The sequence below is a fragment of the Ambystoma mexicanum genome, chromosome 10 (assembly GCF_040938575.1).
Source record: "Ambystoma mexicanum isolate Mex_15411 chromosome 10, UKY_AmexF1_1, whole genome shotgun sequence".
NCBI classification, from domain to species: domain Eukaryota; kingdom Metazoa; phylum Chordata; class Amphibia; order Caudata; family Ambystomatidae; genus Ambystoma; species Ambystoma mexicanum.
In genome coordinates, this window is record NC_090932.1 from 1642054796 (window position 1) to 1642079776 (window position 24981).

At 44.7% G+C, this 24981-nt stretch overlaps 1 protein-coding gene across 1 annotated transcript in view; it reads right to left on the reverse strand.

The window, feature by feature from the left end:
* CDC45 (cell division cycle 45) overlaps positions 1-24981 on the reverse strand; it is a 753019-nt gene that overhangs the window by 339825 nt on the left and 388213 nt on the right. The window contains exon 9 of the mRNA XM_069620055.1: positions 7951-8001. Within this exon, the coding sequence (XP_069476156.1) occupies positions 7951-8001 (51 nt within the window). The remainder of the gene's footprint in view (positions 1-7950; positions 8002-24981) is intronic.

The window sequence follows — 24981 nt, forward strand, 5'->3', positions numbered from 1 at the left end:
TTAACAAAGTTAGAGGTAATTTCAATAGACATATGTAATACAGGACATTAAAAAGGCAAATCAAATCAGCAGTACAAGCTAAACTTGTCTTTGAGCCTAAAACCCCAGAGGCCCGGGGAAAATGTCAATGTCGATTTAACTATTTTTGAAATTCACTTCAAGAGTTTCAGGTATGTTGTTAAATGTTTCCCTACAAATAACAGAACTAAGTCATAAGGCAGAAGTAGTGGTGAAAAGCCAGGTAAGCCCCAGCTCCATATCACAGGTGCAGAGTACTGCTAGCAACCTCAGGGGATGCCAGAGAAGACACCCTTGATTCCCCAGTGCCAGGTTAAAGACTCGGTAGCCCCAAAGATAAGAGGTGCAGAGCAGGAGACGAGTCAATATAAATCAATGGCAATACTGCAGTAGAAATGGGCATTCTAGAACCCACATCCACTGAACAAGGGGACCGCCTTAGAGTAAGTATCTTGAAAAACCTACCAGACTAGAAACCTTAAGCAGGTTCTAATGTTGGCAGTTGCTAAATACGTGGCCAAGGAATGGTTAACCGGCCCAGTGAGAAGAACAAGTTACTTACCCATGGTAACTTTCTTTCGACTTGATGTTCCTCCCATGTATTCCTTATCTTTGATATATAGCCAGCTGCTTGCTGCTGCCGCCTCGGAAATATTTTTAAGTAGAGGGCGATGTGTGTCGAAACGTGGTTGAGTCGATGTCCCTCGGAGGCTTCAGTCTCGACAACGCCAGCACAGGCATAAGTAGCATGGCCAGCACCCGTTGGCCCCAGTTCCGTTATGACAAGAAGATGACTGCATTGTCTGACTGTTACTGCCCCTGAGGGAATGTAGACTGCAAACGCAAGAGAAGTTTACTGCGAGGAAGGGGTGGGAGAGGAGGGTTTGGCGATAAGGAATACGTGGAAGGAACATCCAGTCGAAAGAACGTTACCATGGGTAAGTAACTTGTTCTTCGAATGGATTGTGTCCTCCCATGTATTCCTGATCTTTGATACTATCCCACAGCAGTATATTTAAAGTGGAGGGAGTAAAATTTGGTTGATCACTTATGTACCAAGTGCAACACTGCTTTCCCAAAAGCAGCATCATGGCTCGTGGAGGAATCTAGACTGCAGTATTTAGTGAAGGTGGCAGCTGCACATATGTCTTATCGGAACACCCCTCTGCAAAGCAGATGAAGTTGCAATACCCCTGGTCGAATGTGCCCTCAGATGTTCTGGAGTGTTTTTGCCTGCCAGTTTGTAAAATTCTGATATACTTAAAATCTTGAGATTGTTTGCTAGTTGATCGCTAGACCCTATTTGAGGCCCGAAAAGCCCACGAATAGTTGGTCATCCCGCCGTACTTTAGCCAATCTAGAAATGTAGAAGCTCAGTGTACGCCTAGGATCGCACCTGTGAAGCCTCTCTTCGTCTTTCCCCGGATGAGTTGGAGGATAAAAAGAAGGTAATGTTATCTTCGGAGTAATGTGAAATTCAGAAACTACATTGGGGAGAATGGTGGGCTGCACCTTGAGTACCACTCTGTCTTTACGAAGAAAAGTAGAAGGAGGCTTACAGGATAAAGCCTGTAACTCACTCACCCTTAGGGCAGATGTAATTGGCTCCAAAAGAACAAGTTACTTACCAACTGTAACATTCTTTCGACTGGATGTTCCTCCGACGTATTCCTCATCTTGTGATATTAGTTATCGCCAGCTTCGGAAAAATGTTTTGGCAGAGGGCGCTGTGCTCAAAGTCGTGGCGTCGATTGTCTTGCCAATTTACAGTTGGTAAGTAACTTGTTCTTCGAATGGATGGTGTCCTCCCACGTATTCCTCATCTTGTGATAGACTCCCATAGCAGTGGCCAATTTGGAGGTGGGAGTACTAGTTATTGTTTCATGGACGGAATGAAGTACCACCCTGGCAAATAAACCCTCATTGGAGGAGGCATCTCAGCAGTAATGCTTGATAAAGGTATGCATTGAAGCCCATGTTGCAGCCGAGCAAATATCTTTGCAGGTACTCCCCTCTTCAAAGCCGCAGAAGTAGCCATTCCCCTAGTGGAATGGGCCCGTAGCCCATCAGGTGGGTCTTTTCCTGTTAATCTGTAGCATTCAAATCTAGCTAGAATGATCCATCTATGACCTGTGTAACCCACAAATAGTTATTTTGATGTAATTTTGACATTCTTGAAATGTAAAAAGTGAGGACCCTTTTGGGGTCCAGTCTATGCGGTCTCTCCTCTTTACCCAAATGAGGAGGAGGAGGATAGAATGTTGGTAAAATGATTTATGACAAATGGAAGGCAGAAACTACTTTCGGTAAGAAAGATGGTTTAACCTCAAGAACTACCTTGTCCTTGTAAAATGTGGTATATGGAGGTTTACATGAGAGCCTGTAGTTCACTAACCCTGCGGGCTGATGTTAATGCTACAAGAAGGACAGTTTTTAGTGTTAGAAGCCTCAATGGACAGGAGTGCAGAGGCTAAAAAGGTATACAAGTTAGAAATTTAAGAACTAGATTTAAATCCCAAGTTGGGGCATGAAACGGTACCGGTGGGTATACATTGTTAAGTCCTTTCAGGAACTGAATGATTAATGGAATTTTGAAGTAAGAAACCTCTTCCGAGGAGCGCTTGAAAATGGACAGCGCAGCAAAATATCCTTTAATTGTTCCGATCTGGAGCCCCAGATTGGCTAAATGCAATAGGAAAGAAAGCACAATTGGAGTGCCACATTGAAAAAGGTCCACATCCTTATCTTTGCACCAGTTACTGAATTTGTTCCAACGGCTTACGATACAAAGAGTTTGTTGCTGGCCTTCTGGCCGAAAGCAAAATTTCATTACGTCGTCCCGTCCAGAAGGTCCCAATCCCTGTATCTCAACCTTTCAGAAACCATGCGTGAAGGTTGAGTGTCTTGACCTCTGGATGGAGTGCCAGACCTTCCTCTTGCAAGAGGAGATCCTCTCTTTGCGGAAGACGTATTGGAGAACAGATGGACATGTCCAGAAGGTCCGAGTACCACGTCCTCCTGGCCCAATCCGGGGCAATTAGGATCATGGTTTTCCTGAACTTTCTCAACCTCCCGATTACTTGAGGAATCACGGGGACTGGAGGAAACGCGTACAGTAGGGGGAAATCTCAGTCCACCACTTACGCGTCTCCTAGAGCTCCTCTCGGGGGGGAAATTCCCTTGAGCAATACTGTTCACACTTCTGGTTTACCTCGGTCGCGAACAGATCCACTTGAGGGGTTCCCCCCAAAGGGTGAAGATCTCCAGGGACTTCCTGAGCTAACTCCCACTCGTTGCTCAAAGCGTCTGCTGCCGTGTTCTGCTCTCCGGCTAGGTGAACTGCCGATAGAGATTCCTTCCCGTATTGCCCAGAACCAGAGCTCCATTGCTTCTCAACACAGTGGTAGTGATCCTACGCCGCCTCTTTTGTTGAGGTAGTACATGGCCACTGTGTTGTCTGTCATTATCAGGACATTCTTTCCTTGTACAGAGGGCAGGAAAGCCTTCAGCGCTAGTCTGATTGCCCTCAGCTCCAACAGGTTGATGTGTAGTTTGGACTCCGATGGAGACCAACGACCGCTGATTGTCAGATCGCTGGTATGAGCTCCCGACCCTTTGAGTGAGGCGCCCGTTACTACTGTTATCTCTGGCCATGGTTGCCAAAAAGATTCCCCTTTGAGGATCTTGTTGCAAGCCCACCAAAGTAGATCCTGAGCAACTGCACTCGGGACTTGCAGAAGATCCGACATACTCCCCGAGAACTGGGACCACTGAGTCCTGAGGGCCCATTGAAGGGATCTCATTCTCAATCTGGCCTCTGGCACCAGAAAAATGCAGGATGCCATTTGGCCGAGCAACCTCAGAAAATCGAAGGCCGGCAGATGCTAGGCTTTCTGGAATTTTGTTACGATCTGCAGAATGTGGAGAGCTCTTATCTCAGGAGGCGAGGCTTTGCCCGAGGAAGTGTCCAAGACTGCTCCAATAAACTGGAGTTTTTGGGATGGTATCATGTGGGACTTCTTGAAATTGAGGGAGAAGCTCAGATTGTGAAGGAAGTGGCAGGTGATCGACAGATGTTTGAGCCTGTTTGGGAGAACGTGTTCTGATCACCCAGTCATTCAGGTAGGGGTAGACGTGAATCCCCCCCCCCTCTCCTGAGACTCGCTGCCACTACCGCCATCAGCTTGGTGAAAACCCTCAGGGTGGAGGTCAGCCCGAATGGCACAACTCGAAATTGATAGCGAGAACCGCCAACTGCAAACCTCAGGTACTTTCTGTGCTTGGGATGGACATGAAAGTAAGCATCCTGAAGGTCCAATGATACCAACCAGTCTTGGAGTTGGAGAGCCTGAAGGATCTGAGCAAGAGTTACCTGAGGAACTTGTTCAAGTTTCTTAAATCCAAGATGGGTCTCAATCCTCTGTCCTTCTTGGGGATTAGAAAATATGGGGAGTACTAACCCTTGTTCCTTTCTGTTACAAGTACTGGTTCTATAGCACCTTTCTCTAGCTGGGTTAAAATCTCTTGCATAAGGAACAAATCTGGAACTTTCAAACAGTTGTTCCCCAGTGGCCGACTCTTGAGGTTTTTGCAGAAAAGGTAGACAGTACCCTTGGGCAATTGTTTCCGAATGCCCAAGCATCTGAAGTAATAGCCTGCCATTCTGTCAGAAACTGTGTTAACCTGCCATCTACTGCAGCCTGGTGCACGAAGAACTCAGAGGTTTTGCGGCGGCCAACGGTAAGGCAGCCGCTGCTGTTGCAGTTACAGTATCTGTCCCCCATCCACCACGGGGGACTTTTCTGTCCTCTTTGAGCCGGCTGTCCTCTGCTCTTTCCGAATTCGGAATAATAGCAAAAGGACCTACGCCTCCAGGGCGCACCTGTGGGGCGGTTTGGAGTTTGCCTTATTGCAGCCCCATGGGATTTCCGCCCCCCCCCCCTTGAGAGTTTGGAGAAGCTGCAAACCTCCATCAGCTTTATTTCCAAATAGATGCTTGCTGTCAAAGGGCATGTTGAGAAGCCTGGACAGCACGTCTGTAGAAAATCCAAACTTCCGCAACAAAGCAAATCTCACCGTACTGGCCGCCATGGGTCGGCTGATGCGGTCAACCGAGTCAAGACCAGTCTGGAGGGACTCTCACATAGAGTCCTTCCCATCCTTGAAAAGATTAAGAACCAGTCTTGAACCTCCCCTTCAGGGATATGGTCAGCTGCCATAGAAATGCATCCCAAAAGGGTGTGGGTAAATCTCGCTAGGGTACATGTGGCATTGGCAGATTTTAACGCCATACTGCCGGCCGAGAAAACCACCTTGGCTAAAGCATTGTAGCATTGATCATCCCTTTCCAGCAGGATCGTGGGATAGGCATTCTGTTTTCCTGAAGAAGTGGCCGCCTGCACAACCAGACTTTCTGGTAAGCGATGCTTTGATAGATACAAAGTGTCGGAACTAGAACTTCTGTATTTGGCCAAAAGCTTATTTACGTCCGGGACGACCTCAGGTGTTTTCCAATTAGAAGTTACCCTTCTCTGTAAAGCCTGATGAAATTGGACAATTGGGTCCTCCTGTGGTCCCAGATTGTTAAGTCGACCTGTTTGAAAACAGGTGTGGGTCTGGACCAACCAATATGCACAATGACTCTCGTCATGAGGTGTCTATACGTCACCTCGGCATGATCTCCTGGATCTGCCTTACCAAAATCTACTTCAGGAGAAGTGTCAATACCACTTGCCTCGTGAAGACACTCCTGCAAGTTTTTTATACGAGACTCTTCGGATAAGAGTTCATCCGGTACAGAAGGTGTCCTGTATTGGTGTCCAAATGGCTTTCTTCCTCAGAGGAAACCTCTGCATGTTCATAAATTGAAGAAAGTGTTTTAAAATACTCAGAGCGAGGCTGAGGAGTACATGTCTTCACAAATTATAGAGGTCATAATGGGAACCGACAACGTCGAAATCTAATCTGACTTTGATGGCCTCGAAAATTGTCGATGGCTTCCAAGGTCTCAACGATAGTGTCAAGGTCTTCGATGGTAGGGTCGAGGGTAATGACATACGGCGTTTAGGTCGACACTCAAGGTGTCGATGGCTTCTCCTTCGAAATCGACACCAACGGCGTCGAAGGCGCACCTTTCGGCCTTGTCATATAAATTTCTTTCGCCGGCGGAAGGAATAGATTGCTCTTGAGGAGGTTCCAAAGCCGGGTCCAAAGACGCGCGGCTCTTATGTTTCTTATGTCTTTCGACCGAACCATCGCCTCTAGGTTTTTTTGAGTGGGCATTTCTGCATTCTCAAACACCTTCATCATACGGAGTCTAAACTCCTGCTACTGAACTGGGGTACTAGACCTAGAGGGACAAGTAATTCGCTCGGGTGAACTGGATGAAGTGGACGGCGACCTGCAACGCCTTTCTCCCATACCTTAAGGACGAAGAATGATGGTAGCCACTTCTACAGCAAGAGAGTTTAGATCTTTTGTGACAAGGAGACGTTGGTCTCTACTCATCTGATGATTTAAGTTTAGACTGTGTAGAGGGGGATTTAGAGGCTTACCTTTGCCCAACTTACCTCTACGTTCCCTCAGGGCCTTGGCCGTCATAGACTAGCAGGGTTCATATGGATTTAAACACCTCACCACAAATCACACTCACCCTGCACTTCTCACTAACTATGATAATGCAATTGATGTTACTTTAATGACCTGTTAAACTTTGGTAGCCTTGATAAAGACCAGTACGGTCGAAAGACGTGTCAGCACCACTTGAAAAACAATGTTAATACACATTGAGACTTTGCTGTATTAAGGACAGCTGAATAAATCAATAACTTGAATAAACCAAATAAAAATAAAAACAAAGAATGAATCGTGTGGACTCTACCTACCTACTCAGCTGAGTAGGGACAAGAAGTTTTTGTATACTAATTACAGCACCAGCACAAATAGAGTAGAAACTAAAACCAAACTACCAGGAAATTAAACGGCTAACAACCAAGTTGGGCAGCAAATGTAGGGGCAACGGGGGTCTGGCTGGCTTGACAATGAAAAAGTATCAAGCAATACCAACTATTGTTATTCAGCCATATCTGAATTCTACAATGCATATTGGATATGAAAGGTTATTTATAACGCGCTTAATACCCAGAGGTTTCTAAGCACGGACCCGGGGATCGAACCTGGGTTCTCCGTGTCGCCTTGCTTCCAATGCAAGCACGTTGCTGCTGAGCTATCCTCCCGGGACTATGAACGCTGGGCCTTGACGAGGCTCAGTTTTAATTTGCCACTTAACACATGGTGCGCCACTTGGAATAATCACGTAGGTTTAGTAAACATGAATTGCCTTTTTTGTATTGAACATGCTGAGACCAGTCTACATTTCGTATTATTGTGTCCGAAATATGTTACTTTACATGCTTATTATTGGAACCCAATTTTGATAATCGTCAATTTAGGCAAATACTTCCTGGTCTAACGATCTGGTTGCAAGTAATGCACTCGTAAACTCGGCCATGAACATCTACTTAAAAAGGCACTTGGGCTCACATCTGAGACTTTGAAATCTATGTTACTCAACCTGATGGTCAATCTATTTTTCGGAAACATTTTCTTGTACTATGTTTGGAACGTTTTCCGTGCTAAAATGAACTGTCAACGTGAAATTCGAAAAAAATTTTAGGACATCCCAAGCTCTTACACGGACTATCACAGAAAGGATGGCAACATATTAACAGCAGGCTGCATTGCTTGAAACAGATCCAATTTGATCCATTTGCAACTTGTGGGAGTACTGAAAAATGTTGTATTCCTTTCATTTGTCAGAGCCTTTGCTCTGGTATCGAATCTAATGAACTTCTGCTAGTCTGTTTGTTGGACAGTTTTTACACTGTGAATCTCACACCATGCAAGAATTAAAAAATATGAATGAGTGCTTACTGCGTGATTTTGTCTTGAACCCACTGATCCGTCAGGCCAACAACTGCCCACCTAAGTACAAAGAAAAAAGGTTTTACTAGACAAGTTTACACAAACAAAAAAACCAGGAAGCAAGGTAATTTCTATTTCCCTTCTGCTCCTGAGTTTGCCTGAATTCTTATGAGTTTCAAACAAGAACCCCATTTTGATTAAGCAAAACCACCAAGGGGCACACTCGCAGAATAAGCCTTCATGCAATTGGGGATCCGAGAAGTACAAAGCCATGTTTCACAACCCACATCAGGAGATACTTTCTGAAGTGCACAGTCTCCACCTGTAGCAATACTACACACATTTCTGCTGGTGATCAAGCACAGAACTAACATTTATAATCATCCACACCACCACCAACAGACTTTGGAATTACATAGCGCTACACAGCCTAACAAACTGGAGATGAGAGCGACGTAAATCAATATGATAAACAATCTTAGAGCAGTGATTAAACAAACGTGGCCCTACACTAGACAGAGAAACTAGCATAGCATACGCAAACAAACCTAATTTAATATGTATACCATCTGGGATTGCAGTGCTCGGAATCCCTAGAAAAGGGGCATTTGATAAGGCAGGCTAGATACCTGAAGACACCCTTTTGATAAAGAACTAATTGTTACATACCAGTCAAAGGACTTAAAACTTGTAGCAGAAGTAAGCCACTTTGTAATATATGTGTGAAACCAGAGAGACCCACAGGCTGTCCACAATGATATATATAATTTAATCATTTACGCACAAGTGTCTTCAATTTTATCTATTAGTCACTGGCACATTGTCAATAACTCGAGTCTCATTTAAGCAGATCCCCAAAAATTCCATGATATGTCAACCAAATTCATACATACAGTACACATGGACTTGGTTCTTGTGGAGTCCACATAGTCAGTATTGGACCCCAACAACCAACTAACGATATGCGCCCAGATGCCCGAGGGCCAGGCACGCTTTACAAATAAGTTTTTTTTTTTTTTTTTAAGTGCTTGATCCTAATAGTGTGTCTAACTGATGTAAATGGTCAGACCACTCATGCTTATGTATCATTAAAGGACATAAGGAACATGTGGGGACAAGCCTGCAACCCTTGACCTTTTTTGGAGGGATATGGGGGACACCCCTGCAATCTCTGCTCCCATCCATCCCATACACTGTCCCCATATATAAAATATAGCCTATGCCGTTTCCCAGCAACTATGTGTATGGCGACATTAAATACAGGGACAGTATTACCCGATACCAAAAAACAGTACATGTCATGAAGACAACACACTCCAAAATATATTTTGGGTCCACTAGCTGGAGGTAAGCAGGCACTTGACATAGAAAGGCAAAGGGTGGGAAGAGAAGTGAGTCAGACATTCAAAACACAGTTAACAGTCATACAGGATCCCAATTCAAACACTAGCAAAGTCACAAAAATGTCTATACTGCTGAGATAAGCAGTTAAAAAATGCTGGAAGATGGGCCTGCGAAACGAGTGCACGCTGCTACAATCGAAGTGTGATTTGCAGGTGTGAACCGTGGCAAGGCCAACTCAGCCTTTCATCCTTCATAGGTTGATAAAATTATCACCCAACTGAAATTGGTATTCATTTCAGCAAATATGTTCTCTGTAGAGCACTTTGGCGAAAGCTTATCAACAAATCATCATCAGTCAATGGTTCTAGAGGGCTGGAAACCATTATAAATCACAGCCAGGAGGCCAACAGAAGACTACATGCATTTTAGGTACAAGTACACAAAATCACACTTCAGGGAAAACGTGGCAGAAATGTTCTAGTGTGCAACAGTCTCTGCGGTCAAGGCTGAGTTTTCTGAACTCTTGGATTTACTTCTAGTGGTGTGCACCTTTAACCTGTGGCTGGAAGGAGCCAGCAGTTTCATCAAAAACCCTGCTTCCGTGCAAAGTGTGGCAGCAGTATTCTAGTGTTCCACTTTGCAGTCTGCAGAGATGCAGGGCATAATGAGCTACAGATGGTTGGTGCCGACTTGGGGTGAGAGTTGCTTTTGACATTTTAACTACTTGGGAACATTTATGAAATCACTAGCAAGTCTGCCCAAGAGGATGTATTTATTACATTTGTATAGCACACAGCAGCCCTTGGGCATCAAGGCGCTGTTACTTGAAGGGAGCTTAGTTACAGGGGGAGGGCACAGGGGGAGTAGTAGTTAGACATTGAGCAAATATAGAGCAGATATACATTAGGATACAAATATACATATAAGCATGGTACATTTATGTGAATTAACAGGTTTAGCTGGAGATCATGGCATACTTCAGGTGAAGAGCACATTTTTCATGGATTGATTAAACACTCAAAATCCCACAGGTGCCATAGCGTCTTTCGACCACACCAACCTCATCCAAAGCTGCTAATCTGGCGATTGACTCACTTACGCCAGAAGCATTTATGCATGAACTGGATGGTTTTTAGTGGGTCAGAGTACAGCCTGCCCTTCACAACCCAGCACCGCTGCAACCACATCGATCAATACTGGAGGTTGCAATGATACACCTTTGAGTGCACAACTTGCACTGGAGCTTGCCACCCTCCAATTTTTTCCAAGGCACATGTTTTATCTTCATCTCCTCCATACAATACTGCATCGATAACCACTCTGTTGAAACCTAAAGTTGCAAAGGTAGTGGGACCTTAGTGGCTTCATCCTAAAAGAAAATTCATGATTTTCATGCAGTGTCTACACCAGTACGGAAGCTTGTCGTGCTAAAGAAGCGAAGAGTGGTTTTGTCAATGGAGGAGCTTGCAGAATTGAACGTGGATCTTGTACAACAGAATGCAACTAATTTGTTAATGACGATAGTACGTTAGCAGTGATTCCGCCATCAATTGACCAATTCCTGAGTCCATTAAATGGCCCTCGGGAGACTTCACACAGATTATGTACCAGCCGAGACTCACCTCTCCCTGAATGATTTGAGTGAGCCCCTTTTCTTTATGACAGAACATCCATCATCTCCTAACTTGTCCACTGATAATTTGGCCAATATATCTGAGGTCACAGCAATTATCCAATCTCTTCGTCACACATTAAGAGAAGTAAAGAGCAAAGTTAAATTAACATCACCACAACTGTCGGCTCATAATATGGTTTTGAGCTCCTTTGTTGAATTACACAAGATCAAGAATGAATTAATGGCCCAAACTATTCAGTTGCGTGAAATAAATATTAAGTTGTTTTGTATTGAAAAGAACACAAAAATGTTGGCCTTCTGTCCTCCGTAATTCATGCTTTGCCTGTATCATAGCGCAGGCCTCCAATTCCTCTCTAGCAGCAGGTACTAGTCAGACAATATTGCTAGTCAATGATTCACCCCAATAATTACGAGGTAAGATCTGCACCTTTGGAGATGGGCAGGAGCATCCAACCTTAGGCTTGTGCTTTACTCAGGCCGCTACTTCAAATTGCAACGCATCAACAAAGGACAAGTGCAAAACAAATAAACTGAAAAATATCGGAAAATACGAACCAAAGCGCTAGAAAATCTTTGCTCAATACTCCCTTTCAAGCCTCGCTAATACAGTCCAATAAAGGCTGTTGGCCTTCCACAGCAGCTAAGGGGGGGCCCTTCTCAGGCTAACCCTGTACACTTGACATATTGGAGTGAAATAAAGGAATTAGCAGTCAATGTGGCAAAGGATTGTGGTATATAGACTTACCTGGCTGAAACGTATAAGGTTCTGGTGCCTTGTAAAGACTCTCTAACCCAAGGAGGAGCCCCTCGATCTAATGTTGCGTTCTCCTCGTGAGAGGGTGGGAACCAAAGGGGGGGGGGTCCAGGGACACTAAAGTATGACGAATCAGCTACTAGCACATTCTTGGTACCAGTGGCACAGTCATGTATGGATAGAGGCCCACAGACAAACTTGATGGTCGCAGGTAGCAGCAAAGCCCCTGGTGCCCCCTTTAATGGAAACTCCTAATTTAGTTGCACAGGTTTTATTGCAGCAAAATATACTATCGAAACCAGATCCTTCATAATGACATAGAACACAGGTTTGCGCCTGCAACCAATATTTCCAACCAACAGTACAGGACACCTGAACATCAGTGATAGACTAGCATGGACCCTCCACCAAAAATAAGTTTTCCGGATCCCTCAGGATTAACTGCTACATCGTTAAGTAACTTTCCAACTCTCATTAGAAAAACTGCAAGAAGACAGTCATTCATCCAAGGGCTGCAATTAAACGAGTCAACAGTTTAAACAAAGCGGTTGATCAAATGTGACAATTGCCGACCCTTTTAAATGCCTGCAATCTTTCCCCAACGATGAAATACAGTAATCAATCCTCATCTTGCTTGGACAGATTACAGGAGGACTTTTTGAAACAAGACACTCCGTATAAATTAATTCTGGAATTATTGTTAGGACCGGAGGATATAAAAGGATATATGTCTGTGATAATATGCTTAAATAATGTCAATAAAAGACTGAGCCAATGAGTAGTTTGTATGGATTACGAAGAGAATCTAAATCTTTTATTAACCACTTTTTTCTCTTACTTTATAGATTTATTGTAAAGGATATGTCTTCTTTAACCGATGGTCACCTCCGAATACCTGAAGGTAAGGATTAATTCAAAGGTCTTTCCTTTACTCTCTTCTTTTCTGGCTTAAAAGTCAATTCTTGAATATAGTTCTGTTATCTCTCTCTGTGGTCTCTCTTGAATATAGTTCTGTTCTCTCTCTCTGTGGTCTCTCCTCTTATTTTCCTTTTCCTCACTTTGGTCTCTCCTTCTTTGTAGTTTCTTCCCAGTTTCTTCAATCTTTACTTCATATAAGCTATTTCCTGGGTAAGGATATAAGGTTGGTTTCAAATGATACCACTTGTTGACATATGTCTTCAAAACGTATATGGTTTCCTTATGAAGTCTGGGTATTAATTCGTTAGTCCTGGGTCCTTCTTGGCACTTCTCCATTGTCCTTAAAGTTCCCTACCTCTTACTTCACGTTTAAACAGTTAAAAATAATCCAAGTTAGGCATTCTAACCAAGTACAGTCTTTGAGGTACAGCAGCTCCAATCTCATACACTCACCGTCGTCTCGATAAGCATCAGTCAGTGCAACGAAAAGGACTTGCCTTGTCGTTATATGCTCATCTGTTGGACGTATTTAAGTTTCATTCACTCGTTACTGTGACCACTTGTCACGGCTGCCATGTCACATCAGCGTAACGTTCACAACTCGTCTTACGATGTCTTATCCCTCTTTCACAAATGGGTTATTCAGATGGACATCTATCGGTAGCCCCTCCTCCTTCAACTCTTTCACTCACGGAGCTCTTACGTGACGGCGCCGACTTCTTCCCTCTTCAATTAGCGATCTTGATCGCTGGTCTCCCTTCTGAACTGGCAGCCTTCTGTTCAAATAGCATTGCCTCCTCCGCCCTCATAAGCGACGATTGCTTCGTAGTAAACAAGCTTCTTGACACGGCGTAACAGCTGGTCATGATGCCCACTCTTCAGCTCTCACCCAAGCAACAACGACTGCTTTCATAATACAACGAAACAACTCTTATGAAAGCGCAACGGCGCAACTGAATAACTGTTTCAACTTGCCATCCTTCGTCTCTTCATGCGGCGTCTCTCGCTTAATACGCCCAGCTGTAACTGTCGTTCTCCGGCTCCTGCTCACCAACCCTCGTCTCCTAGGTAACGCCAAGCACAGCAATCAATTAGAGGAAAGTCCATATAGGCAGGACTTCCTGTATTATAGCCTCAGCTTTTTATTATTAGGACTAAGTCACCATGCATGTATAAATTCACACACAATGTCTTACAACATATTCACGAGATATCCCGCCTTTGGCTTTTGAGCTCAAAGGACAATGACAGTCTTCTTTATGAATGAGGAGCAAACTAATCTGGTTCAACTGACGGTCTCTTTGAAAATAGTAGCAAAAAGGCTCATAGATGAGATTGAATCATTACGTTAAGGGGCTAGGATTTGGTACCATACACAATGAGATAATTATCTTAAAGTGTGAAGGGTGTCCCTTTTGCCACAGATGGCTGAATTCTTGAGGATCACCTGCAAGAATATCCCTTTTAATAAATGTACGGCTCAGATTGTAAAAATGGTAGAGGATACGAATGACTGGCGATGGCTACCAAGGGAGCCTTGCATCGAACTTTCGAAAACTTGTGGAAAGAGCCCTTTAATTGATGTACCCAAATAAAAGATTTTGGTTTTACAAGAAAAGCAGCTTACCAAACCAATCCTTTTTGATGAGTATATGTCAAACAGATGGCGCTTCCTAGTCAAGAAGGCTGTGCTTCAGGGCGGTGGGGGGCTCTTAATTAATGTCAAAAGTACTGCATTTAAATCTACTGAAAGCATTTCAAATACGAAATATGGCCTCCTGGTAGCAAAGGTTCCGATGAAGGAACAGTCCAATTCGCTATACATAATCAATACTTACGGGTACACCTCGAAATCTGACGGTACTTTTTTACTGTAGGTATCGGATGTGTGTGTGTAAGACCATCAGGTTGGAGCATTCAGGGACTGATATTTTGTTGCCAGGAGACTTGAAACTGATTGTAGGACTGCAAGTTGAAACTCAGACACAAATTCGCCATGTGTTTGGTTAAAGACTTTTATTGAAAACAAACGTGTTGCTGTAAGAAGAATTTCCCTACCTAACCCAAAACTAAGATCACCCGTGTCAGGATGTCAAAAGCAAACTGTCCTTGTGTCCAACATTTCTATTCCAACCATCACACTAAAAAAACTAAGGTGATCAGGGAAATGTCTAACTTTTGAAGTTCTTCAAAAAATTTTCATAAAAGAGGAATAAATAGATCCAACACAAAAGTTCTTAATGTATGAAGAGTTACTGTTCCAAAATGGGGGTGGGGGCGGCTCCCTTCCCTAGATTTCTCTTCACGGAGTGGAACAATTCCTTACGTCTTTTTTGGCCCACAATAACACGGTCACAAAAAAAGATACTTGCTTTATAAATACTTCTGTCAGGACCTGGCTTTTCCTCATACACTTAACAGTTCTGATATAGAGTTCTTGTTCCTTAGAAACTTTTAATTGCCTGGTATACTCTCCTGCCAAGGCTTCTGTTCCTTTCACAATTTTAATAGCCTGGTACTCTCCTGCAGGGCTTCTCTTCGCACACTTGGGCCTGCCTGGCATACTTTCCAAACAGGTTTCACATACTGGCACACTTGTAATTCCTTAGTATATTCGCTCAGCCAGGGTTTCATGTGTTCACTTTTTTTAATGCTTTTACACAATTGTCTCTTTAGGTGGTTAGAGGATATATCCTCTTGATAAACATTTCGTTTTAGTGCGTCCATGTATTTATATTTCATGCATTCACATACAGAGGTTTTAATTTGCGTGGCCTTATTATAGTTGGTCTCTCCGCTTTCTCTAGTTCTTGTTACGGTTATTGGTATTTGGCACGATCACAGATACGTCCTGGGGTCCCCATTGTCTTTGGGCTGGCTCACCGACTCTTCCTGGCATTCTCCGGGTCTTTTGGTGAAGGTACACCGCCTGGTTTCCCTTCATGACTGTTTCCTGTTCATTTCCAGTCTCTCGCAGCGTCACTTCCACTTGTCCGATTTGCCTCAGGCTCCAGTAAGAAAGGGGCTGCTTGCACCGGTCAGCAAACGCCCAAGATTCTTTCCTTGGCTCCTGCCATCATGTCAGCGTGACCCCCTCAGTCAGAGTCTCCTTTCTTTGCTGGGGAACCGCACGGCTCAACCAGGCCTGCTTCTCCTTGGAGCCTCACGAAAAGGTGAAACGTTGTCTCCCAACAGCAGAATCTTGTTTCCGTCCTTAAATTCCCCCGGCACAGGTGTCTGGAGAAAGACTAGAGCTCTTGCGCTCCCGCTCTGCATTACTCTTTCCCTCTTCTTCGTCCCAATACTTGAGTGATTCTGGGACAAGAAGTCCATTGTCGGTGATGGACTCAAGGCTTAAATAATCACTCTTAACAGCAAAGTCATTTTTGATGATTGAAAAATTGACCTGGAGAAGCCCGTCATTTCTACAAGATAGATCAAGGTTGGAGGTTTGGCTCATTTGATGGGTAGAAAGATTTTCCTCATTCTTCAAAGGCGGAGAAGACGAATGACAATAGACCAAATGGGTCTTAGTTATGAGAGGATTATCTTCACAGGCAAAAGGGGGGGTAGCATGTCTCATCCAATGAATCCATGCCATCTCCCCAGAGGTTGCCTTCGCCCATGTGATCCTCCTCGATATACCCTACGGACCAGAGCATGAGTGACATTTTGATTTTACCATAGAAGATAGAGTAATTGATCAAAAAAGCATGGAGTTCTGGTGCCCAAACGGATTGAGCAACGCTGTATTAAAATATGATCCATCACTATGGACAAATATATTGTACATCTTTTACACAAAAACTCCCTAAATCTTGGAGCAAAGCTATAAATACTGGATTTATGAGCAAGAGATATTTTATAGGGTCAGCTCCATCGATCCATCCCCTGCTGGACAAGGATAGGAAAATGTTTGCTTATATTAGCCAAATTAGAAGATTGGGCATCTTCAATTAGCAAGCTAAGCAAAATGCAAACAGGGTTTCGCAGGGGGATGGGTACAACCATTAACAGGTTTATAGTGAACTGATCTTTTTTTAAAAAAAAAAAAAAAAAAACAACTCTTCTGGGACATGCTCCAATTTTTTATTGCAGCCATTGATTTCGCACTGGCGTTTGATACCATCAATAGAGCTTGCCTGTTGAAAAAGTTAAGAAACTGGCACCACATTTCACATAATCTCTTGGCTCTTCTGATGGCTATTCATGAGGTGGCGACTGTCCAGTGCCCCTAAGTGGACAGGGCTTCTTGACGGATGACCTAAAAACATACTGGGGTCTCCGCCAAAGATGTGTATTATCTATTCAATCTCTACTTGGCGGATTTAGATTCAGCCCCCCCAAAAAATGGTGCCATGATTTTTTTGTTGGGTGAAAACTCAGATTGGTCTGCAAAGATTAATAAACGTAATCACGTCTTATACACATTTAAATGATCCGATTATAAATGCCAAATAAATGATCGTTTAGTGGGTGAGGCCATTTTTGCCCCAGTTGCTCATATTAAAAATGTAGGGATTGACTTTACCTCACACCCTAATAAGTCTTCAGTCATTGTACGATTGAAAAGTAAGGCAATCCAAAGTGCAGCACAGCTGAAATGGCTAAACACCCGTTATTGTCACTTTTACAATTTAACCGTTGCTCAAGTAGTTAACTGAAAATTGTGCTAGCTATACTATATGGGCAAGAGGTGATCTATTCAACATGTGCATTAGACTGGGAGACTAGAGGCCTTCATATGGAAGAAAGCACATGATTACCAACTTGTGTCCCAATTACTGCACTGCGTTATGATTTAGGACTGGTATCTCTCAAAGGCTGGTATTAAAGTAAAATGTTGACGCTATATAGAAACTTAGTATCCCCTAGACTCGCAGGGGTCTGCAACCTGTGGCTCTCCAGATGTTTCGGACTACAACTCCCATGATCTCCTGACATTGACTATGCTGTACAGGAATGGTAGTCCAAACACATCTGGGAGCCAAAGGTTGCAGACCCCTGCGAGGATCTCCTTTTAATTACTTTTTTCTTTTTTTACTGGATGTGTTTGCAAAGCGTTGTGTGAGTCCCATTTGTCGATTATATCTATATGCTGGTTCCATTTTATTGGATATCATGGTCATGTCTGATATTCTTGGGTCTGCCCTGGACACTTTTTAAAGTGTTTTATTCAGAAGGACTGGGAGGGTACAATTAACAGGACCAGATCATAATCGTATTTCTGATTTTTTTTTAGATTCTCATGTTGTGCATAGTAATCGCGGAGTATTGCATTATTTCGAAGATTGTAGTTTTCCCAAAATGCTTGATACCGTCATGGTCCCACTGTTTTTTTTGTTCTACCGTGAGGGAGCATTACACAAACGTGAGTGAGTACAGAAGAAGGTGCAAGATGTCTATGCATGTGCATCATCAGAAATCTGATAACTGAGTAATGTACGTCTTCGGATGCTTGTGAATCTGCTGAATCCGATTAGAATCACATGCTCTGCATGGACTAGCGAGTAGTACCAGGAGATGGTGGTGAGATGCGTGAAGGAATAGTAGCGTGAAGGAATAGTAGCAAAGAAGCCTTAGTACCGCTTGTCCCACCTGAGAATCAAGACTTGGAATGTATGTCTAAGCAGTAGTTTGGGATGAAGGTATGAACAGAACTCCAAGTTACTGCTTTGCAAATAGAATCAAGAGGAGCATTTGCAATGGATGCGATGGTAGCCCATGTGCCCCGAATAGAGTGAGCTCGAGGCGTAAAGAGTAAGTCTCTATTGACAAGAGAGTAACAGTGACAATCCATTTGAAAATAGCTAATTTAGGGACAGGATGCCCTTCTCTACCGGCTGCCTCAGAAACAAAAAATTGGTTTGTCTTTCTCAGAGGTTTAGTCTTATCAAGGTAGTATAGGATTACTCTAACCTCTAGTGTACGGAGGCTTCTTTCAGCAGAGTTTGCGGGGTTCTGAAAGAAAGTAGTTGATTGATTGGTTCACATAGAACTTCAAGATGCATTTAGCCGCAAAACAAAGGTGTGTGCACAAAACCAGCATAGCTTTGTGAATAGTCACAAATGGGTCCTGAACTGAGATAGCCTGCAATCCACTAACTCTCCTTATAGAGGTACTGGCCACCAAGAAGGCAGTCTTGTAGGCAAGAGCCTTGATACTAGCCTTATGCATTGGTTCAAAAGGAGGTCCCATTAATCTTGCGAGAATATTCAAGTCCCACCCGGGAGTTGGGTTGGAAACAGGAGGGTGAAGTGCCTTTACCCCTTCCATAAATGACAGGAATCTTCCACCAGAGGGTAGCAAGGTGGACCTTTATGGAATGAAAAACAAGTCCTGAGTCCTAAAGTCGTTTTAGATAAAAGGACAATCTTTAGGTGAACATGGTTGATGTTTTTAGTATTGCACCAGATGAAAAAGGTTTTCGTGTCCATACATCTTTGAGGTAGTTGGAGGTGCACAAACTCTGACTTCAGGAGCCAAGCAGCTAATTTGAGTTTTTGGGGGCACAGATGTGGTGTTTTCCCTAGGTCTTGTGACAGCATGTTGTATGGGCAGGGCAGTTTCCTGGGAGAGGAGACTGACATCCCCATGAGATGAGAAACATGGCTGTGGAGCCCACATTGGTGCCCTCAGGATCATAGTGACCATTTCCTAATGAACCATGTGCACTATCCTGTTAAGAAGGGAAATCTGAGGGAAAAGAGTAGGCAAATCTCCCGGACCATGTTATCCAGAGATCCTTCCCTTAGGACTACCTCTGAGGGTACCTGTAGGCGTAGTCTGGAAAACACCATTCTGCAAAGACGTCGAGTATCGTCACTCGGGTTCTTCGGGTAGGTGCAAGTCTCCGCTGAGCACATCTACCAGAAGATTGTGTTCCCTGGAACATGTAGTTATGGTGGAAACATGCCCTTTCCAAGGTAGAAGGCCCCCAAACTAACTTTAGATGAGTTTCAGTGTTCCTTTGGAAACCAACAGGAAAAAGACAGGCAAATCGGATGTATGGAGAAAAGTCCCAGGTCTAACCCCACAGCTGCAGATTTGGCAGCAAACAACCACAGGGAGGACCAGAGAACACCCCCATGCCCCACCAAGAGATCCAGAGAATGTTTCAAGAACAAGGCCCTAAAAGGAGGATGTAGCACAGCAGGAGACCCCCCCCAATGGAAACCAGTGTGTACCTGCACATGGTCTCGAATCTTGACCACAGGACCCCCTTAAGGGTAGAGTTCTCTAAAACAACCCAGCACCCCAGGACTCAAAAATCCTATTTTCCCAAAGGTGTTTTCCAGAAAGGCTGAAAAACCAAATAAACAGGAGGCTTCTTTTCTAGGTGTGGTTAACAGGACGAGATTTCCCAGGTATCTGAAATCCGGAGCATCTCCAGCTACACACGGCTCGGCCGTGCGTCTGATCACCCTGCCTCACCGATTTTCCCTCAAGGGCTAGGGTTGCCATTGATCTCCAGTTGCTCGCCGATTGCTAAAGCGCAACGCTTCTTGGAATCGACTGACTCCGTCAGACTCTTCCGCCTGGCCCAGCAATGGCGGGCGCATCGCGGCACCAGAGCGAGGCTCTGGCCGCACGAATCAGCTGTTGACCTCCCCATTCATAATTAGCCCCTCCGCCGGCAGGCGGGAACGCCGGCCTCTCAACAAAGGCCCGCACTAAGGCCCCTGTTCGCCTCCGGAGCCTTGGAGCCAATGTCTACTCGGACCTCTAATCCATTGTGAGTAGAGGGGTTACCCTCAGTCTACACTACTGTGCTTTCTGGTATGTCTTCTGCTACTCCGCAATCACATACATTTAGACTCGGTTTTTCTTCACCTCGATAACTGTTTGCTACATACACTTATGCCGCCAACTCTGTTGCCTCTTTGCGTTACTGCCACCTCTCATTAGTTCAGTCACTCTCTGCCCCTAATGTGGTATGTCTCATGACTGATACTGGCTGTGCCCTTTGGTCGTTAACCAACCACTGCAACTGTGTTGTGCCTTATGGTCATTAACTGACCACTGCCATTGTGTTGTGCCTTATGGCCTTTAACTGACCACTGCAATTGTGTTGTGCCTCATGGTCATTAACTGACCACTGCAATTGTGTTGTGCCTTATGGTCATCTACTGACCACTGCCATTGTGTTGTGCCTTATGGTCTTTAACTGACCACTGCAATTGTGTTGTGCCTTATGGTCATTAACTGACCACTGCCATTGTGTTGTGCCTTATGGTCGTTATCTGACCACTGCAATTGTGTCGTGCCTTATGGTCGCTAACTGACCACTGCAATTGTGTTGTGCCTTATGGTCATTAACTGACCACTGCCATTGTGTCGTGCCTTATGGTCATTAACTGACCACTGCCATTGTGTTGTGCCTTATGGTCTTTAACTGACCACTGCAATTGTGTTGTGCCTTATGGTCATTAACTGACCACTGCCATTGTGTTGTGCCTTATGGTCATTAACTGACCTCTGCCATTGTGTTGTGCCTTATGGTCTTTAACTGACCACTGCAATTGTGTTGTGCCTTATGGTCTTTAACTGACCACTGCAATTGTGTTGTGCCTTATGGTCATTAACTGACCACTGCCATTGTGTTGTGCCTTATGGTCGTTATCTGACCACGGCAATTGTGTCGTGCCTCTTGGTCATTAACTGACCAGTGCTACTGTGTAAATGTCATATGGTCGCCCTCGCTCTCCCTACCATACTACGCGCGCTTAGACTCTACCAGGTCAACATGCCCCCCACCAACAGTCTAACTACTGCAAACTCACCACTGTACTCTTTCAGTACACTACTGACCAGACTGCTGCCTACCCTTCTCATCCTTATACTGCACCCTGGCTGCACCGCACCATACCATACCACCACCTCTATTTACTACTCTTACTTGCATCTTACCTCAACTATGCCAGCCCACACTCACCACACCAACCCTTATCTGAACAACCCAGCCCTCTGGATCCAGCACTTCGCCACCAGACCTTTACCTAACCTACCTTGCTCTATCTCCTTGAGAAATGCTAGACTTGGCTCGCGTCTCACCCACGCTTCCCATCACTTAGCTCACCGCATCAAACTGCCTCTCCCTCTGTCACCACCTACACTTTCACCTAATCTACCACCATCTTCCAACTCCCCTAACTTAAACAACATCAAAGGCGCGCTAATCAACGCCAGATCACTCCCGGCTCACGCCCTAGAAGTAGCTGACTTGATCCTCAACCTTGACCTCGACTTCTTAGCAATCACTGAAACCTGGCTCCACCCAGCTTCAGGTCCTCTTCTCTCCCTCGCTATCCCTCCTGACTACAACATTATCAGACATGACCGTAATTCCATCCAATCTAAAGGAGGTGGCATCGCCATCATCCACAAAAACGCTTTGAACTTCCACCTCTCAGCCACACATCACTCCTCCACTCTGGAAGCACTGACTGCTAAACTAGCTCTCACACCCAACCATTCTATCACCTTTCATCTACTCTACCGGCCACCCGGCCCACTATCTTCCTTCGCGGAGGACCTCTCCAACATCTTCACACACAGCACCAAAGTTACCTCCCAGGTTATGATACTGGGGGATTTCAATTTAGGCCTCAACGACCCCAAGGACACCGCTGCTTCGTCTATTGACAACATCCTCACTAATGCTGGATTCACTCAGTTCCTAAACCAACCTACCCACAACAAGGGCAGAACCCTTGACTGGCTAGCCGCCCTCAACTGTCCCATCAACATCACCTCTAACCAACAGTGCGCCTGGACAGACCACAACTTAATTACATTCAATATTGAGTCCAAACCTATCAGCCTCCCTCACAACATTGCCCCGGCTATGGCCACCCGTAACAAACGCAACATTACCTGCGATAGACTCCTACCCCTCCTCCTTCCAGCTCTTAATGTTCTGGATCCATCATGCTCTGACCCTACGGCCCTGGTCGACACCTTCAACCGGGCCATGCTTACAGCCTTAGACACCATTGCACCCTCGAAACTGAGAAAATCTAAACCTCGAGCCCACCTAAACTCCTGGTTTACTCCCCATCTCAGAGCACTACGCAAAGAAAAACGAATTGCAGAATCCCACTGGAGAAGCAATCACTCTCTAGCTAACAAATCACGCGTACTCCTGGCCACCCTTAACTACAAGGAAGCTATATTCCAGGCAAAAAAAGACACATATAACAAACGCATCGAGCAAGCCAAATCTAACACCAAAGAATTGTTTAAAATTCTAAAAGAACTTGAAACTCCTGTTACCCCACCTGACACATGTACCAAAGATAGCACCTGGTGCTCCAAAATCCAAGAAGCTCTCCTAGGTAAGATTGCCACTCTCCAAATTAAAATTAACAACAAACAATCTAGCCTTCAATCCAACCCTCTACAGATCCCTATACCTACCACAAACCCCTCTATCACAGACTCTCTGACTCCTTTTAGCTTCTCTCCACTCTCCATTCTCGAAGTGGAAAAGATTATCACTAGCCTTAAACCGTCCAATTGTCAGGGTGACCTCTGTCCTGCACCTATTATCAAGGAAGCTGCTCACGACCTAGCACCTTTCATCACTACGCTCATCAACTCCTCCTTTAGCTCTGGGATTGTACCGGACAATCTTAAGGATGCATGGGTCATCCCGCTTCTGAAAAAACCTACCCTCGATCCCAGTATACCTACAAACTACAGACCAATTACCACTGTACCTTTTTTACTAAAAATCCTCGAACGCGCGGCCTACCTACAAATTCAGGAATACCTTGAATCTAATAACCTTCTGGGACTCAGGCAATCAGGCTTCCGGCCTCGCCATGGCACTGAGACCGCCCTTATTGACTTAAAAACGCAGATCGAAGATCTCAAAGACAAAGGCAAACTGGCATTATTACTTCTCCTGGACCTCTCTGCTGCCTTTGATCTCGTCAATCACAAAATTCTCTGCCATCACCTCAAATCGGCCGCACACTTCTCAGAAAATGCCGCCACTTGGATCAGATCCTTCCTGGATAATAGATCTATGCGTGTATTCTCCCCACTTGCGGCCGCACCACCCGCTCCGGTCGCCTGTGGTGTGCCTCAAGGGTCTTGTATCTCGCCCACGTTATATAACGTGTTTACCAAACCCCTTTTCGATATTTTGGATCACTTGGGCGTCACGTATACCAATTACGCTGATGACACACAGATACTCATCCCCATCACAGGCGATTACACAACTGACTCCCTTGCCATCAACTCCATCTACCAGGTCATCCAAGCGTGGATGGCCCAGCACGGCCTCTGCCTAAATGATGAAAAGACAGAGCTCCTCATTCTTGGTTCACCACAAAAACTCACTAAACTTAACCCTGCCTTCAAGTCTTTCACCATCGATGGGAATACCATCCCGATTGCTAAGGACACGAAAACCCTTGGGATTTACATCGACTCAACCCTATCCTTGACTAGACAATCCAACGCAGTCTCATCTGCAGCAGCGCTTACTTGCAAGCTCATCACCGCCTGTCGCCCGTTCCTAACCACTGCCAACTGCGTAACCTTGGCCAGGACCCTTGTTCTATCCAAGGTTGACTACTGTAATGCCCTCTATCTAGGTACTAATCTCCGCAACTTAAATAAGCTACAAATTGTCCAAAACAATGCGATCAGAGCGGCCCTTAACATTCCTAGGCGCCAGCATATATCTGACACCAGGCGCAACCTGCACTGGCTCTCTATCCCACAGCGCATCTCCTTGAAGTCCTTGGCTCTCACACACAAATGCCTCCACAACCAAGCCCCTCGCTACCTGGCTAACAGATTCTCTTTCCACAATTCCACCAGACCTCGCAGAGCGGCCCAAGCCAACTGCCTTGTCATCCCGCGCTTTAATCTCCTAAGATCTGGTGGAACCAGCTTCCCCATCCTGGCAGCCAAACTTTGGAACTCACTCCCCAATGACCTTAGAGCAGAACCTTCCTTCCTGAAATTCAAATATCTTACCAAAGCATGGCTATCCGCCCAAGACTGCTAACATCAGCTCACTGCCCTACTTGCACTTTGACCTACTCGGCATCCCTTATTAACTATCCTGTAAATCACTGCCTTATCGATATTCATTTGAATGTATATGTTGTAAATTTTGTATATCTTCCTGTAATAATCTTGTAATACTCTGTCACATTGCCTTGTCATGCTTTCATCTTGTTGTAACTAAGTTAAGCGCCCGGATGCCCCTGGGCCTGGTGCGCTATAGAAATAAATAAAATACTAAAATACTAAATACTAAATACTAAGCCAACAAGGACTCCACTGACCGAAAAGAATAACCAATGACCTTCCTACAAGAGAAGCACCCACCGCTTGCAAGAAGGAAAAACAAATTTGGAGGTT